This window comes from Cricetulus griseus, chromosome 2 (assembly GCF_003668045.3).
Source record: "Cricetulus griseus strain 17A/GY chromosome 2, alternate assembly CriGri-PICRH-1.0, whole genome shotgun sequence".
Classification (NCBI taxonomy): domain Eukaryota; kingdom Metazoa; phylum Chordata; class Mammalia; order Rodentia; family Cricetidae; genus Cricetulus; species Cricetulus griseus.
Genome location: NC_048595.1, coordinates 253,379,135 through 253,398,717, shown reverse-complemented (window position 1 = coordinate 253,398,717; position 19,583 = coordinate 253,379,135). Strand labels below are relative to the sequence as shown.

General features: G+C 37.6%; 1 protein-coding gene across 2 annotated transcripts in view; it reads right to left on the bottom strand.

Annotated features, from left to right (window-relative positions):
- Nucleotides 1-6,171: 6,171 nt before the first annotated feature.
- Nucleotides 6,172-19,583, bottom strand: part of Tbc1d32 (TBC1 domain family member 32) — a 211,048-nt gene continuing 197,636 nt past the window's right edge. For both annotated transcript variants that reach the window (XM_027402084.2, XM_027402082.2), the window contains 2 exons: nucleotides 16,983-17,171; nucleotides 6,172-6,469 (listed from right to left, as the gene is read on the bottom strand). In XM_027402084.2, coding sequence (XP_027257885.1) covers nucleotides 6,350-6,469; nucleotides 16,983-17,171 — 309 coding nt within the window. In that variant the 3' untranslated portion in view covers nucleotides 6,172-6,349. The remainder of the gene's footprint in view (nucleotides 6,470-16,982; nucleotides 17,172-19,583) is intronic.

Below are 19,583 nucleotides of genomic sequence, written 5' to 3'. Positions count from 1 at the left end.
GAGAATTGACAGCACAACTTAAAGCTTAGAACAAAAAGAAGCAAATTCTCCTTGGAGGAGTAGATGCCAGGAAATAATCAAATTGAGGGCTGAAATCAATAAAGTAGAAACTAGGAAAACAATTCAAAGAATCAACGTAACAAAGATTTGGTTCTTCGAGAAAAATCAACAAGATAGACAACCCTTTATCCAAACTTACCAAACAGAAGAATGAAAATGCAAATTAACAAAATCAGAAACAAAAAGGGGGACGTAACAACAGATGCTGAGAAATCCAGAGAATCATGAGGTCATACTTTGAAAACCTGTACTCCACAAAATTTAAAAATCTAAAGGAAATGGACAATTTTCTGGATAGATTTCACTTACCAAAATTAAATCAAGAACAGATAAGCAATTTAAATAGACCTGTAACCCCTAATGAAATAGAAGCAGTCATCAAAAGTCTCCCAACCAAAAAAAGCCGAGGGCCAGATGGCTTCAGTGCAGAATTCTACCAGAAATTCAAAGAAGAGCTAATACTAATTCTCCTCAAAGTGTTCCACACAAAGAAGCAGAAGGGTCATTGCCAAACTCCTTTTATGAGGCTTCAATAACCTTGATACCTAAGACACACAAAGACACAACTAAGAAAGAGAACTACAGATCAATATCCCTTATGAACAATGATGCAAAAACACTCAATAAAATATTCGAAAATCAAATCCACAAACACATCACAGAAATCATCCACCATGACCAAGTAGGCTTCATCCCAGGGATGCAGGGATGATTCAACATACAAAAATCCATCAATGTAATCTACCATATAAACAAATTGAAAAAGAAAAACCACATGATCATCTCACTAGATGCTGAAAAAGCCTTTGACAAAATCCAACACCCCTTCATGATAAAGGTCTTGGAGAGATCAGGAATAACAGGAATATACTTAAACATAATAAAAGCAATGTACAGTAAACCAGAAGCCAACATCAAACTAAATGGACAGAAACTCAAGGTGATTCCTCTAAAATCAGGAACAAGGCTGTCCACTCTCTTTATATCTCTTCAATATTGTACTTGAATTTCTAGCTAGAGCAATTAAACAACAAAAGGAGATAAAGGGGATACAAACAGGAAAAGAAGAAGTCAAACTTTCACTATTTGCAGACAATATGATAGTTTACATAAGTGACCCCCCCAGAAAAAATAACTCTACCAGGGAACTCCTACAGCTGATAAACAACTTCAGCTTATGGGCAGGATACAAGAGTATCTCAAAAAAAAATCAGTAGCTCTACTATATACAGAAGATAAATGGGCTGAGAATGAAATCAGAGAAACATCACCCTTTACAACTGCCACAAAAAAAAAAACAACATAAAATACCTTGGGGTAATGCTAACCAAACAAGTGAAAGACCAGTATAATGAGAACTTTGGGTCTTTAAATAAAGAAATTAAAGAAGATACTAGAAAATGAAAGATCTCCCATGCTCTTGGATACGTAGGATCAGCATAGTAAAAATGGCAATCTTGCCAAAAGCAATCTACAGATTCAATGCAATCCCCATCAAAATCCCAGTACAATTCTTCACAGACTTTGAAGGAATAATTCTCAACTTTATATGGAAAAACAAAAGACCCAGGATAGCCAAAACAACCCTGTACAATAAAGGAACGTCTGGAGGCATCACCATCCCTGACATCAAGCTCTATCACAGAGCTACAGTCCTGAAAACAGCTTGGTATTGGCACAAAAATAGACAGATAGACCAATGGAATCAAATTGAAAACCCTGCTATTAACCCACACACTTACGAACACCTTATTAAGGTTAAGGTGAAGCTGGAGAAACCCACAGAATCAGCTGACCTGAACAAGGGGTTGCTAATAGCTGGGAAACCAGCATAGGACTGTTCCAGACCCTGTGAATGAGGATTCCAGTTTGGCAGTCTGGGCAATCTATGGGGCCTCTGGTAGTAGATCAGTATTTATCCCTAATATATGAATGGAGTTTGGGATCCCATTCCACAGTGAGGGATACTCTCTCAGCCTACAACTCTCTCTCCCCTCTCAACACATAGGGGAGGGTCTAGGCCATGCTCCAAATGCTATGACAGACTCTGAAGATTCCCCCATAGAAGTCCTCACCCTCCCTGGGCAGCAGAAAGGGATTGGGATAGGGGATGGAGTGGGCAGTGCAGTGGAGGAGGGGAGGGAGAGGTAACTGGGTTTGAAATGTAAAAGAAGCTTGTTTCTAATTTTAAAAAAAATAATTCATCTCATGAGGTTTTCAAACTCTTAGTAGTGTCATATCTCACTTATTTTACAAATTAAAAGTTTTAGACTTATTTTCAAATTTTTATTATGTATGGGTATTTTGGGTACATGTGTGTGCATGCCTTCTGCCTGTGGTGGTCAGAACATTTGGATCCCATAGACCTGGAGTTATGGATGGTTGCAAGCTGCCAGGTGGGTACTTGGAACTTAACCAGGTCCTCGGCTAGACCAAGTGCTCTTAACTGATGATGTATTTCTCCCCTATCTTGGTTTTTTTATTGTCAAATACATTCATGTGCAGTGCTTAAGTTGCCTATATCAACAAAAAAGAAAAGATTTCTTTAACACCTGGGAAATAGTGAGTGTGACTCAGTATGACTCAGTAGTCACAGACGTATACTATTCTAATGAAATGTAAATACGTCCTGAGAGCTACTGTGGAATACCTTGACAGACACTTCAGATGCGGTTCGCAAGACTCCTAACAACAAGTGTTGTTTGTTGAAGTTCTGGAGATGGACCCCACAGCCTTGTGCACCCTGCAAAGCATTCAATCACTGGGCTATTATGCGTCCATGCACTAAACATAAACATTTGAAAACAGATGTTCAAAGATTTACATACTAAATAAGTTCTCACAAGATAGTTTATATCATAAAATTTTATTTATAATTAAGTTCTGCAAAATATATGAATTGGCTCTTCACAAATAAGAGACAAAGTCTGTCCCAAGAGCTCATATTTGATTACCCAGTGGAGGCAGGACAGTATTCTTTCAGGCAATTATTCTTAAAATAAGGAGAAACACAAATCACAGCAATAGCCACACAAAATATATCTTATGTTTTCTAAGACATTTCTTACTTAATCTTAATTTTGGATTGTTTTTGGTTTCTTTTTATTTTTATTTTTTAATTACATTGTTTTGGTGGAGACAGTGTGGAGGGCAGGGGCAACTCATGGGAGTTGGTGCTTTTCTGCTACTGTGTAGGTCATGGGGAATCTAACCCTGTAATGATAAGTCTTTCTGCCAGGCAGCCGGAGCCTCGTCGCCACATGGGCACAAAAATAACACACAGAGATTTATATTAGGTACAATGCTGCTGGACAATGATTAGGATTTCTTAATCTATATATTTTATAAAGACTTATCTGATTGAGGATGCCGGCAGCATGTGTCCTCTCTTGCTGGGCTCACATCGCAACTCCTGTCTCTCTCCATTCCCAGAATCCTCCTCAGACTCCTAGCCACACCTATCTTGCTTTCTGATTGGCCAACAGTAATTTATTTATCAACCAATAAGAGAGACATATATACAGAAGGACTCCCCCATCATAATCCTTCTATTAGGTTTGACCTCAAGCATCTTTATCTGTTGAGACATCTTGCTCAATCTTATCATTTTTAAAATTTACTTATTTTACTTATTTATCTTAGTATTTTAATTAGGATTTCAGTATGTTGGCCTAGTTGGTGTGAAACTTGTATCATGACCTGCTTCTTGTTTCTTGAGTGCTGTGGATCACAGGTGTGGACAACCTTCTGTTTCTACTTTGTCAAAGAAAAATCAAAACCCCACCTGGTGCCAGATTTTGCACCAGGTTTGCAAAGTGTAACGGTCATAATTTAGATATTACCTAAATTTCCAATAAGTCATCCATCACCAATGATGTAAATGATTTCTATCTGCAATGCAAGAGTTTTCCCATGAAACGGGGTTCCAGCCTCTCAGCCCTCAGGGCATCACCCAGGAACACACAGCAGCTGGGACCTTCAGCATGCATGCTGGCTCCACACAGGCACTCAGCAGACAAAGCACACCTTGGGGTCATCTCCTACTCTCCTCACTCACTTGGTGGGAGCCAAATGTGCAATGCATCTAATTAACTTGCTCAATTTACCTTCCTCCAATTTACAATGCCCTTTAACAACACCATTACTGGAAAGCTACTGTTGGCATGGATGGTACAAAACCGATTTGGGAAGAAGCATATTTTAAATGCCTAAATGTCCCTAGATTAAAAACTGTACAGCACCTGTTGCTTCATATGCTGATGAAAATAAATTTGTGCATGCTGATTTGGGTAGAAAATAAAAAATAGTTGTATTAGTTTAAAATGTATTGTCATGTAAGCAAAAAGAAATACACTATAACCTATATGATTTTTTTTTTAAAAAGTGAAATTGGTAAACTAATAACATACTTGAGTTTTGGCTTTCAAACAGTAAATGGACAGTCATAAGAAAAACAGACCCTCACATCTTAATCCTAAGGGACAGAGACTTCTGTTTAAATAAAATGTAGTGTGAGTCATTTCAATTTAGAAATCTATTCTTCTTAATGTTTTCAAGTTCAGTACAAATCAAATATATCACCAAGAAATAATAGCAGAATGCTTATCAGCACGAGGGAGACGATCTGTCTTCTAAATGAGCCATGTGAACTCTGTATTTCCAAGGAAAAGCTAGAAATTGATACCGGTATAAAATGCACCTCCTAGAAAGACAATTATGTCTGAGAACAATGTCCTGGTAGAACAATGTCCTTTGTGCCTCCACAGGGGAAATAAGCAACTACTCTGTTGTCTGTGTTTTTCCATATGTGTAGTTATAAAAAGGAAGAGAATAGGCTTTTGTCCATCTCTACAGACTCTTTATGGTACACGGGCCTGTTGTCCTTCCTTCCTTCCTTCCTTCCTTCCTTCCTTCCTTCCTTCCTTCCTTCCTTCCTTCCTTCCTTCCCTCTCTCCCTCCCTCCCTCCCTCCCTCATAAACAAAATTGCTTCTTCTTCCCAAGATCAGCAGAAGGAATCTTACCGCACAGTGGAGATGACATAGGTTGGAGCAGTTAAGCCACTATGACGCTCCCAACAGACATGCAATGCACTTTGATTCAATTCGTCTCACATGGGTTTCTTTGTCTACTTTTAACCTATTTTACTTTACAGTTCCAGGCACATCTATCTACAGTGTGCATGTGGAGGTCAGAGCCTAGCTTCTGAGAGTCGACTCTGTTCTTTCACAATGTGGGTATGAGGGGCTGAAATCAGGTTGTCAGGCTTGGAGGCTGTCGTCACTGAGCCATGTCGGTGGCTCCTTCCCTCCAATACTTTCTTACAATCCCCATGCCTTTCACACTGCACATCCTTTTATTTTCATGCCCCACTCCCAAGCTTCCACATTGGAGACAAAACATGTGATGCTTGTCTTTAGGTTCTGGCTTTTGTCACCTAACATGCTCTCCAACTCCCATGTCCTGCAAATGCTTAATTTCGCTTTTTATGGCTGAGTAAAACTATTGTGTACATAAACTATAAATACCTCAACTGAGTCCATAACCTGGCTATTGTGGATGGTGCCATGATAAATATAGACGTGCAGGGATTTCCATGGTATATTTCTTTATTTATATTAGGTATGTTGTGTGGCTAAGTTAACCTAGGTAACCTGAGGTAAAGTTGTCTGGACGGACATTTTCCTGATGGATAAAGGCGGCGAGCCTTTCTTCATCCACTCAGTTTTCATGGGTGTTTCAGCAACTGAAGTGTCTACTCACTTCTTTACCTGTTTGTTGACCGAAGTCTTTTTGTTCTTTTATTATTTTGTAGTTTATTTAGCTCAACATATATTCTAGATATTATCCCCTTATTTGGTGAATAATTGGCAACTATTTTCCCCAATTTGTACCCTGCCTCCCTTTTCTTTTACTTTACAAGTATGTAGTGCAATTCTTATTCAGAAGCTATTGCCTATTCCAGATCAAATGTTTTCTCCTAGTAGTTTCAGATTCTTAGGCTTTACACTGAAGTCTTTGATCCTTGTATAAGGCAAACATAAATAAAAACTAAAAACCTAAGACTGCTCCTAAAAATGTAAAGAACACAGAACTTGCAAAAATGAACTCACTTCATTGCACAAACTGCACCAACAGCAACACGGATATATTCTGTTCAAAACCTCTCAGTACTGATTTACAATGCATGGACACAAAAAGCACATGTTATCCATGTAGACAGAACACAATCAAGTCGCCCTGTCTCCCTTAAAAATGAATAAAACATAAAGTTAGAGCGCCTCCCGTGGTCTACGTGCTCTGCACTCTGATGTTACGCATGTCTCTTAGCAGCATTGGTCGGTAGTTTTGCTCCAAAGCCTCCATGTATTCAAAGTAGTGGCTCACTCGAAACCCACACAGTGCTTCTTCCTGCCAGGAAAACATCAATGGAAGTTCGTTTACTTACAGAAAGATGTACAACTCCAAGTGAATAATGTTTACGTAGCTGAAGTATCATTTGTTTTCAGCTCTGGATCCTGGGCAGTTTACATGGCTAGTAAATGTGGAATTGCTTTTCATTTGGGGAGCTGTGTCTGTATCTGCCAGGAATGAATCATGGCCTCGTGGAGCAAGGTGATTTTAAAAAACAAAAAACAAAAAAAAAAAAAAAAAAGCTTCACACCTGGCAGCAGCAGCAGCAGCAATAGCAGCAACTCTTCCTAAAATTTCATGTCTATTTCAATAGTTTAAATAGGTAACTAGTAAAGGCCCTGAACTCTATCTACCTAAGGATGCTGCTCACAACGACCTGTATCAGCCTGTGGTTCACAATGCTGGCACTAGGCGCGTGAATAGTGAGCTTTTTCCTTAATGGCTAATGTCCCAAACGAGGCACTCAAGAATAAATGCATGAATATCTCTTTATTATTTTAACATCTTTAGGGGAAGCAGTTGACTATGCCTTTCAGCATTCTCAGATATTATCTAATGTATTATCTACCTGGAAGGTTTCTTAAAAGTCTTCAGAATAGTTATTCTCAATTTAACACAAAAATTTTGGACAATTCATGCCTTTTACAAGTTTATAGTTTAAAGATCAAAAATGAGTAACAAACACAACAGCAATCCAAAAGAATGAAAGGCAATGCATATTATATGCCAGATAGTTTGTTAGCAGTGACAGAAGAGAGACATACATCAATGTAAGGTAGCTAAAACGACATGCAATTTTTCCCATAAAGAATGATTTTTAAAGCTTCATATGTACTCATATTAATATATAACCTCATATATGCTCATTTATGCGAAATAATTCACATCTCACAAATACTTATGTAGAACTTTACTATTAGTGTGCCGTGGGTCACTTAAAGACTTTAAATCCACATAATTTGAAGAAAAGATGCAACCTAAAGTATTATTACTGATCAGTAAGGCTGACAGATGCTGAAGAAGCTAAACGGTGTTTATTGATGGCATCCACCATTATCCCATCCACACAAACATGTGACTTCTACTTTTCACTTTACGGGTCAAGACTGTGTCATCCACTCTCTCCCTGTTCACTCCTACATTCTGTTAGCACACGTAAGCTCTTGTTCTCACAAGACACAACAGTGACTGAGCTAAAGATTGCATCCTAGACTGTTAACAGTCAAGGTAAACCATGTCTTCCCATTAATAAACATGAAACTTCTCTTAGAGATACTATGCTGCAATGAAATACCACAACCAAAGCAACTTGGGGAAGAAAGTGTTTATTGGGCTTATGCTTCCCCTTAGTGAAGAAAATCAGGACAGGAACTCAAACAGAGCAGGATAACAGAGGTAGGAGCTGATGCAGAGGCTATGGAAGGGTTCTGCTTACTGACTTGCTTCAATTGGCTTGTTTAGACTGCTTTCTTATAGAACCCAGGAATACCAGTCCAGGGATGGCACCACCCACAGTGCCATGCATCTGGATCTTATGGAAGCATTTTCTCAATTGAAGCTCCTTCCTCTCTTATGACTCTAGCTGGTGCTAAACTGTCATAAAACTATCCAGCACACAACTAACCCAAGAGAAGATGTTCAAGTGGGCATTGGTGCACACACTTGTAATCCTTGTCCTTTATAGACTGTGACAAAAGGATAGTACATTCAGCTCCACCAGGGACACATAAAGAGGCCCTGTCTCAACAAAGAAAACAAAACAAATAGGTGTTCACTTGATTCATGGTAAAATATTGGGTCTTTATAAATTTCTCTCTATCTAAAATACTTGTTTACAAAGGGGGAAAGGATCAAAGTGAAACCAGCCTTACTGGACCCGAATTCACTGTAAATAGCTATTGTTGCAATTACAGAACTCTTATGAACTTACCCCATTTTCTTTAAATTACATGTAACTTGGCTTTGATCATTTTTACTCTAAAAGTATTCCTAAGTTGGAAGGTAATTATAGTAACATCTTTCCTAACAGAGAAATTCCAGTGCTGTGAGAACTTCAGGATGGATGCATTCATGATTTTCAAAGAAAAGCTTATTATTCATTAAATGCAAGTTACAATGAGACATAGCAGAACTTGAACAATAGCTCTAATTATAGTTTCCTGGCCAAAAAAAATAATCAAAATCTACTTAACATCTTTTAATTATTGTTCTACTTTCATTTAAACATAAAACTACGTAGGGACATCACAGGTAATACTTGGCTTAAATCTATTTCTTTTAAAAATATAATATTTTCAAAAACTGGTTCCTCTTTTAGATATTAAGGTTAAAGAAAATACTCCTGTACCTACACTGAAGAGATATCATAACATTAGCATAAAAGGGTACTGAGGTTACATGTTATAAGGAAAAGACTTAACTATACATTTTAAATGCAATTATGAATGGTATTGTTCACTTGAAAAATCTGGCAGTCAATTTTATTTCTAAATAAAAATTTTAAAGTACCCAAGTTCCATCTTTAAAGTGGAATATTTTTCATCTCATCCTAGGCATTCTCTAACCCTCTTCTCAGAGGATAGATAGTCTTACTTGTGATTATGACCATTTAGATCCTTAGGCTATCACTTAAGTTATAACTAACCATTTCCTAAGAGTATGGTTTCACTATAGCTTCATTTGCAGATCTAAGTCTATTTCAATCACCCTGTCTATGAATGGGGAAGCACTGTAAAGTATAGTTTTTTTTTTAAACAGTTTTAACGTTTTTGTAACAATAGTGAAATAATAGCTCAAGAAAACACTTTAATAGGTTATGCTGCAATAATTTAAATTGGGTTACAATGTTCAGTGAGAGAATGATACATTTTGTATTATGTCTAGTTGCTATTCAGTTTGCTTTCAGTGATTGCTTTCCTCATTAACTCTGGGTTTTAGCATTAGAATTTAACATTCTTAACCACGTGCTGTGTATGTTAATCCATGATATGATGCAAACACAGCTTCCTTCTTTCCTTTAGATATAAATGTTAAATTCCAAGTTCTTTTTTTTTTAGAACATTTATTTGATCAGGGTCCAGTGAATTTATAATATTATTTAAAAGATAACTATACTAGTTAACCAGGGACAATTTGAGTTAATAGGATTTGGATTTAGCCAAGAAAGGCTCAAAATCTCTCCACACTAATTCTTAGATTATGAACTTAGATAAGCTTACTGACTGTACATTTTGATTTTTCATGTGTCAGTGGGGACCACAATACTGGGGCTGCTCTGTGGACTACATATTCTAAAACCTGAAGTCTTACTATAGAGCACAGACCCTTCTATGGTCTCTGTCCCATCTCTTCCCATCCTTTTATGCTCAACCTCTTCTGTCCACAATACTTGTCCTGATGCTCTAGGCAGTGGTTTCTCAACCTGAGAGTCACAACCCCTTTGGGGTTGAATGACTCTTTCATGGGGTTGCATATCAGATATCTTGCATATCAGATATTTACATTAGGATAAATATCAATAAAATTAATTTTAAGGATGGAGGTCATCATAGCAGGAGGAACTTCATTAGAAAGGTTGAGAACCACTGCTCTATGGGGATTCTTGCCTCTGAGCTTTGCAGCTGCCTCTCTATGCTTTTATGAAGGCTTTTCACCAAAGATCTTTGTAAGGCTTTTCTTTTAAAGCATTCATGTCCATTCTTTTCCTTCTGTGTGACCAAAACAATGTCTCCAACTCCCTCACCATGACACAGTTTCCTTCAGTCAGATGTATAATGTCAGAAATAGTATCTATTTGTACTGTTTCTCTCAGCAGAATTTAAGAACCATGTGGGGTATGGACATTCTATCATGCGACTACAACAGTACTTGGGATACAGCTGTTACACAGTAAGTACTGGAATAAGTCAGAGTGAGTAGACAATGGCTCTACAATCCTTTGTCCATGCCTCGGATTCAGCAAACACTTAAAGTGTTAATGGTGGCCATAACAACATCAACAGTCTTTACAAAGGCCAGGATACCCTCTCCTGAGCACACATCAGACACAGACAGGGAAAAGCGAGGTGACACATCAAGGATTATTGACTTCAGCTTCTGCTTTTCAACTCCTTGCCATGAATATAAGTTACTACCCATCACAGATACTCAGACATCGCTGGCTTTTCTCACAAATATTCTGGGGTAAGCCTATGAGAAAAGGCAAGTTATGCCTGCTTTCCAAAAGCTCGTTGTATGGGTTATAGTTTTCAGAGACACTAGTGACTTATCTGTCAAAAATGTTTTTCAGCAACCAAAAGCCCATTAAGCTTAATATTTTGATTTAGTGTTAAATAGACACAAGATATAGAAAGATAGTGTGCTGACATGGCCTACCTTCCTTTATGACTGAGTCTATTCATTCCCAAACATTTGATTATTAATGTGTTTGCAAGGTTATGGTAACTTTTCAAAAATTAATTTACAGAGAAAAAAATCTTAGGTGGATTAAAGTGGAAGTGAGTTGATTTACTAAAACTATAAAATTTAGCAAAAGACTACTTAAATGATTTGCATTAATGCCAAATCTCATAAAAAGCACTTAAGTGTTTTGTTTAGTATAAATACTTATTATTAAAAGTATCCACCCATGGCGCTAGGGAGATGGATCAGTGGCCAAAGACACTTGCCACACAAACCTGGTGAGCCAAGTTCAACCCCTGGAACCCATGTAAAAAGTTGGGTGTAGTGGCACACCTACAATCCTGGTACTCCTACAGTTACATGGGAGCCATATGCAAGAGAATCTGCAGAACACTATCATCCGAGCACCCATGCCTCTGTTGTGTGTATGTCTTACAGGTCTGTGGACAGGTCCAAACCTATAAACAAGCACATGACCTGATCCCTTCAGGCAGGTGAGGCAGTCTGTAGTTCTAGAGAGAACACAATGCCTATTTAGGATTGGGCATTGCTTCCTGGATATCTGAACTCAACTGAAAGATAACATGTGATGATAAGAGAGATGTCAGTTCTAGGTGGGTGGGCACAACCTTAGATTGTTTCTGACCAAGATGGGAAGATCATATCCACCTCAGGCATTACTGTGATGTCATATGCTAAGATGACTCTGGTACTTGGTACAAACTAAACAGGTAAAAAAGTATCTATGGGACAAAAAGTAGATCAAAGGTTACCACAGACTTCAAAAAATACTGTCTTCTTTACCATAGATGTTCCCTAAACATCGTTTTAATAACAGAGAAGCAAGAACAAAGGGGGTGGTGTAGAGATATAGAAATCTAATCATTAATTATTTCTGGAGTACTTGGTATGTCAATCAATATTCTAGAAGTATTTTTGAGGTGTCTCATTTAATTGCTCAATAACCCATGCACTAGTTATGGCCTCATCCTCAATTGCACAGATGAGGAACCTGAGGTATAAAGAGATTAAACAATGAACCCTCACTAACACGATGAGGGAAGGACAAAGCTTGCGTCTTCAAGTGACATAAGGCAATGCAGACAACATCTAAAATCACAGTTGATGCTGGACAAGGCATGCTTTATTTATTCCCTGGGATAAGCTCCGTTAATAGTATGTACATTTTGTCTTTTAAATCTTAGTATTTAATCAGTTTTTCTTTGTCTAATCTCCATTTTCTACTCTGTCATTAAGTTCTGATAACAGCAGCTGCAACAGTCATCAACAAAAATCCCTCTGAACAATTTACTGATTGGGTTGAAATCAATCTGATTTTTCTCATAATTATAAATTAATTTTCTGTAATATGCAGAATTCAGTGGAGGAATTTTAATTAAGTATTCTGAGCATTCACAGCCTGATTTCCAACTGAAGGCAGTCTTCCCCTTGCCTTGGCATTTCAGTGAAGTTTGCCCCCAGGGTACACGGACAGATGAATGTTAACAATTCTTTCTAGCCTATGAGCATGTGAGGTGGGAAGCAACATGTACAGCCAGTTCATGCCACATTCATCTTCCCCCAGGACCCTATAAACAAAGCTTCTAACAAATATATGTGTATAGATATGTTTTTTAACATTCTTGTTATATAGAAGTCCATTAATCAAAAGTTTCTGAAAAGAGAAAATGGTCTAGATTTTTCTAGTTAGCTAAGAAATTTTAGAACATTAGTTTTGTTGGATGTTTTTCTCTCAGGAATTGTGGCAGCCACATAATTTCAGTGGCTGTTGCAGATAAAAATATTTGAAATCCCTAGCATCCCCAAAGAGAGAAATTTATAATGAATTAATAAAAAATGAATAAGTAAGTATATATGGAACACTGGGTCTCAGAACTAAGCTTAAGTGCTTTGTCATAGCTTCAAAAGGTGTCTCACTAAAGTGTGACAATAACATACTTGACATTTTGTTGTTATCAACAAGGATATTGTGAAAAACAAGAAGCCAGACATGGTGGCACATGCCTTTAATCCCTGTGCTCAAGACCAGCCTGGCCTATATAGCCAGTTTGAGGTTAGCCAGGACTAAATAGTAATGTGCTGTCTTAAAAACAGGAGTGATGAACAAAGGGGTCAAGACCAGGCTGGGGAAACCCACAGAAACAGCTGACTTGAGCAAATGGGAGCTCAGACTCCAGTCTGACTGCTGGGGAACCTGACTAAGACTGAACCAAACCCCCTGAACATGGACGTCAGTTGGGGGACTTGGGCAGTCTATGGGGCTGCTGGCAGTGGAACTGTATTTATCCATAGTGTGCAAATGGGCTTTGGGAGCCCACTCCCTATGGATGGATACCTAGGCCCTCCCCCAAATGATGTGACAGACTTTGATGATTCCCCATGGGAGGCCCGACCCTCCCTGAGGAATAGATGGGGGGGTGGGGGTGGGATAAGGAGGTGGGGGGGAATGGGAAGACAGGAGGGAGAGGGAACTGGGATTGGTATGTAAAATAAGATTGTTTTAAATTTAAATGAAAATTCATTAAAACTAAAAAGAGAGAAACAAAATAAAATAAAACACTGAAAAATCAAAGCAAGAACAAAAACAGACAGAACTTGGCTTCTATCAGTCCATATCCATGACATTTACTGACTCTGACAGTGATATAATGAGGACCAGAAAATCCAACTCCATCCAACTGCACTCCCCATCCAACCCCAGTGCTCCCATAGTGAACTAGGACTGACAATTAGTGGTGCTCCCCACTGTCTGGTCTGAGACACCTCTCCTTGTTTTTTTGAGTTTAGTGATTCAGAATCACTGAGAACTCTCCAGTGGGCTGTTAGAAATTCAGGCAAGAAGTCTAGACTCTCAATGGTCTGATTTAAAATCTTGAGCCTAATCTACAATGAATATAGATGGGCTGGTATTTTCTCTATAGAACATATTTCACAGTTTCATTTGGACAGCAAGGCTTTGTCATGCCACGTTCTTACTTTCAATCAATATGTGAAACTTAAGTTGAGAAAAGAAGCACATATTTTCAAGATTCAAGAGTCATCTACTTTTCTAGAGGTCTTGGGATAGCTGGTAATAACTGAAGGGTTATTAAACACATCTGAGGCTCTCAGGATCCTAAACACTAATTCACTTGTGCCTTAGGTAACCGAAACACATTAGAACAGTCAAATGCTTGTTCTATTTATTTTTACACAGTGAGTCATCATCCTTTTATTCACTACATTTCTATCTCCCCCCCACCCCCACCCCCCCACCCCCGTGTGTGTGTGTGTGTGTGTGTGTGTGTGTGTGTGTGTGTGTGTGTGTGTGTGTGTGTGTGTGTGTGTGTGTGTTTCTGGGCACATGTGTACAACAGCACCTATGCAGAGGTCAGCGGACAATTGCTAGGCATTCTCTCCTTCTAGTATTTGTGTTTCCTGGGATTGAACATAGCTTTTTGGGTGCTTTTACATACTGAGCCATTTCTGTGTCCCCTCACTATCTTTTATAGATAAAATATGGTTTATTCACAAAATAAAAATTTATGGTTGTTTTAGTTCAACTTCTTTCCCCTTAGAAGTATATCAGCAGACACTCAAACCAAGGAATAAAACAATAGAACTGTCAATATAAGGGTTATTATCATAGCTGTAACTTCTTGTGTCATGGAGAAATATTGGTGTTTTCTCCCCTTCAACAAGTCTGAGTCACATGTTACTATATGTGACTATATATAGCTAGCTGTGAGAATTTTTGCACATATAGTTATATATTTTGCAAGGAAGATTCATCTACAGGTCTTAATGGAGGTCAAATATTATATATGCATAGGCATGTAGTTAAGAAAACTACACCGAAATTTATCCTGCAAGAATAAAATGTCATCAAAAGAGAAGAGGCTTTTGAGTGCTACCCACTGACAAAAATGAAATCATGTACCAGCAAGAGAAGCACTTTTCCTAGTCTCTTGAAAAAACGCAAATAACAGAATTTAAAAGTAAGGTTAGTCCTAGGACACATGCTAAAATTAATTCCTTGCCAACATGCTCTTAGCTGGGATTTAACCAACTCAATTCAAATTCTAGTAATTTAAATCGGAATTAGAAGATAACCTTTGTGGCGCCATTTCAAACCCTTTAGGTTAAACTGACATCCTGGTGCCCAGCACACCCTGAGGTTTGGCACACCTTTAAAATGGAAAGATGAGACTGCAGCAGGGTCCAGCATTCACCAGTCAGGGACATCAAGACATTCTTCCAATGAGGTGACAGCAGGAAACATTTCAAGAATTCAACAATGGTTGCTGCTCAGTATAAATAAAACTGTCTGCTCACCTTCTCTACTTACTTTCTCAAAAATTACTTGTTAAGAAAGGATTAAAAATCCTTCACTATACTAGGTAGACCACATCACAGTTCTTTTAAAGCTAAAAGACATGTTGGGAAAGGATGAACAGAAACGTCTCAGATAGCAATGAAATGCAGATAATCAACTAAACGCAAAGGACTTTAGAGAATTAGGTGTTAGGGGAAATTCAGGTGTAAGAGTATAGATAAACACCATACCCTAAAATTCCAGTACCGGATCACCACAGCTGAAGAAATGTCCCCAACTGCATGTGAGCCTACATTGTGTTCAGCTTAATCCCCGTGTTTAAATGGCCTATTCGATTCATCACTTTAGACCATTCATTATTTGGGCTTCTGCAGTGTTCTATACGTACAACCATTCGTCTGTCAAACATTTTCATTAATAATGACCCTAAAATTATAATTACAGTAATGGTCACAGTTTAAGATGCTCTGAATTCAAAATGTCTTACGTTGGAAATGATTGGTTGGCCATCTTAAGTGATTAAGATTAATGGCATTATCTTAAAAACAACACTAAATGGAAACCAATTCTGGCAAATAGCTAATAGCAAAGAATAAAACTAATTTACAAAAACAATCATTCACCTAGTAGAAGCTACATTCACATTTTGGTAAATGAATGTGTTTTGTGACTGTGAAATGGATCCTATGATAAAGATCAGGAAAATGCCAAATCCAATTAAGATTTCAGCATTAAACAAACAGTTGGATTTCTTGCAAGTCTGAGAAGAACTACGTATAGCAATGTATTTACATCTCATGCCTGCTAATCTCCCAATCTTCAAATATATTACACTGTGCTTCAGAAAGTAAGCAAAATTATTTTTTTAAGATACTATCAAATAGGCCGGTCGTTGGTGGCCCATGCATTTAATCCTAGCATTTGTGAGGCAGAGGCAAGCGGATCTCTGTAAGTTCGAGGCCAGCCTGGTCTACAGAGCTAGTTCCAGGACAGCCTCCAAAACAATACAGAGAAACCCTTTCTTGAAAAACAAAAACAAAAACAAAAAACAAAAAAACAACAAAAAAAGATACTATCAAATATTCTACTCTAGTGAGTGTTACTAAAGAATACTATTTTATGTAAACATTTTATAAGAATGGAAAAGCTAGAAAAATATTCTGAACTAACAAATAAACTGAGCATTCATTGATCAAATATGATGCAACAATAACCTGGTTAACTTAAAGCTTTGGATCTTTCTCTACTCTAACTGTAAAGAATTTAGGCAACTTAATTCCATGTCTCACTTCCCTCAGTTCAAAAATGAAAACAATCAGATCTTCCACTCAGAGTTGATTTGGTGATCAAAAGTCCAGATAAGTATTTGACAGTTGTGGTGGTTTAAGTGAGAATAACCTGCATAGGCTCATATATTTGAATGACTGGTCCCTAGTTGGTAGAACTGTTTGGGGAGGAGTGGGCTTTGTTGATGGAGGTGTGTCATCATCCTTTTCTAGTTAGTTCTTTCTGCTTCCTGCTTGTGAATAAAGATGTAGGCTCTCAGCTATTGCCTTAGCACCAAGCCTGCCTGCCGCCATGCTCCCTGTCATAATAGTCATGGCCTCTAACCTTCTAGAAATGTGAACCCAAAATTAAATGCCTTCTTTTATAAGTTGTTCTGGTTGTGGTATCTTATCACAGCAGTGGAAAAATGGCTAAGACAACAATATAATGACCCACATTAGTGATTAATTTTAAATAACTTTTCCCCTTAGGCATGGACATACTTACTTTGAGAAAGACTTGCAGATCTTGAGTCTGGGTGTGCTGGAGAATGTCTTGCTGCAGATGTTTGAGAACAGCTATACAGATATACACCTGATAGTCAGGACCAAGGACAACACAAGTAGCGATATAGTGGCATATTTCTATCCAATCTAAGTAATTCCAAAAGCACTGAGTTATCCACTGTAGGCAAATCTTAAAGAGAAAAAAAAAAAGGAAGAAATTTATTTGGAAGGAGTTAAAAGCTGCACTTGCCGATTAAGAGGTAGTAACCAATAACACAAGAAACTCAAAAAAAAAAAAAAAAAAAAAAGAAAGAAAGAAAAGGAAAGAAAAGAAAAAAGGAAAAGAAAAAAAAAAAGACCCATGTAACCAAAATAGAAAATCATTCTATCCAGTGGCCTTAAAATTCTGCTTGTTTAGCTACTGGCCAAAAAAAAATTCCGCATGTGTTAGATTCAGGAGCTAAGGACCTGATGATGTCTGCACGGCTCATGCTCCCACTAAGTGCAGCCTTCCTCTGACATACTGTGTTCGACTTACCTCAAAATGCCAGTGTACTCTGCTAATTTGAAGAGGCTATGTGAGTTCAGAGCTGTTCTTTTTCCATCCAACCTGTAATCTCAGATGTATAATTATGCAGATGACAGATTGGAAAATCTTAAATGCAAATGGACTCTTCGTGAATCAGAGAACAATTGAAAGCAAACAGAATCAAGAATAGGTAAACTGGGAGCTAACACAGAGACTAATTCAAAAAGGAGAAAAGGCTTCTTGTTATGACTCTTTAATTGGTGTATTATTGTTACATACTAACCACCCCAACCTCCTCCCAAAAAAGAAAATCAGCAAAGGCACCACCTCAGAATTTGACCCTACTTGGGTCATCATGAAGGAAGTAAAGATCAAATGAGCATCAGGGTGAGCCCTGAGCCAGTATGCCTTATATTCTTATAGAAAACAAATGTCACAAAGGATAGACATGGCCCAAGGGAAGAAGACACACACAGAGAACAGAATGGTTGGATGCAGGCAGGATCTGAGAGATTCAGGTTTGAGGCCCTGGGCTCAAACCAGGGCTAAGAGAGGAAAAAGGAGAAGATATGGTAGCTTATCTTACCTAGACATAAGTATGAAGGATACAGATATACTCGTTCTTTTTGTTCTTTCAATTTTTCCTTTAAAAACTTTATTCTAAATCGAAAATGTGCTTTTCTACCTCTTAGACCACTGTTTAGTATGCTGAATCTGCTTTTCTATGGTGACCACGTATTAGTTTACTAGGTTTTCCATAACAAAGAAGCAGAAACTAGGCAGTGAAAAGCAACTCACTTTCTTATTGTTCTAGAGAAGTCGACTTCTACTAACAGTGTTAGTGAAGCCAGTGTCTTCAGAGCCTTCTCTCCTACTGTATAAATAATCATCAGTCTTCTCCCTGTAACACATATGGTCACCCTCTGCAGATATCTTGTCCAAATCTCCCCTACAAGTCACACTGAACTACGGTCCACTCTGATAATATGATTTTAACTTAAATACTGTGAGGCAAAGGAGGTTCAGGCTTTGTCATGTCATTACTGTGGGGACACAATTCCTTGACATCAGACTGCATTACTGAAGTTTTGCTTTCTATATATTATTGTCAACTTCTGAACCTTGAATTCCAGTCATTAAGAGCACATTTTAAAAATCTCATCCTATGATCATAATGCATTTTTAAGTCACGCTAACCATATAGTATATGAAATTTTAAGTTTGTAATTATATTACTAGTCACATGTTTAAGTATCATTCAGGAGCATAAAGAGGTAAGATCACTCATACAATGTACAAAACTGCACTATAGTGTCCTAAAAATTTTGATTCAACCACACTTAAGTTCATATCAAATGGCATTAACATGCAATACAATATTATTTTATATGAAGTAAATTATTTCTTCTGGTATCTAGATTGTAAGAAAAACAAAGGAATCAAAAACATTAAAGTCAAAACAATTGATTGCAGGTATCTACTGAAGTGAAAATAAGTATGATTTCTACATGATCAATTATTTTATTCAAAGACATTATGTTTTAGCAACTCTTCAGGCCCTGCATTGTTTTCACTACACACAAAAAAAAAATTAGTAAAAAGGAAAAAAAATACCTGAAGAATCAAAGTGGTTTTAAAGACAGACATGGTAACAGCAAGCTAAAAAAAAAAAAAAAAATCTCAGCTTTTAGGAGGCTGAGGCAGGAGGATTGCTTCAAGTTTAAGACTAGTCTGGATTACATAGGTAGACCCTTCCTGAAGTGTTTCTGAGTGATTCCAATACAGTGAATGCATTCATTCCATCATTCCTGAATTTCTCCGTTTGTCGCATAATGAAAGTTACACACACACATCCTCAAGCACAAACAATGGTTACAAATATCACATTATTTTTGTTATACATCTAAAGATCTGATTTTACTGTATAATTTTACATTTCCAAAAAGTACTGTGTCATAAAACATGAGAGAGTTTTCTCAAGGCTTGTTTTCATAATGAAATTAGAAAGCAACAAATGACGACGACGACGACGATGATGATGATGATGATAAACACCAAATGGAGTTTCATGCA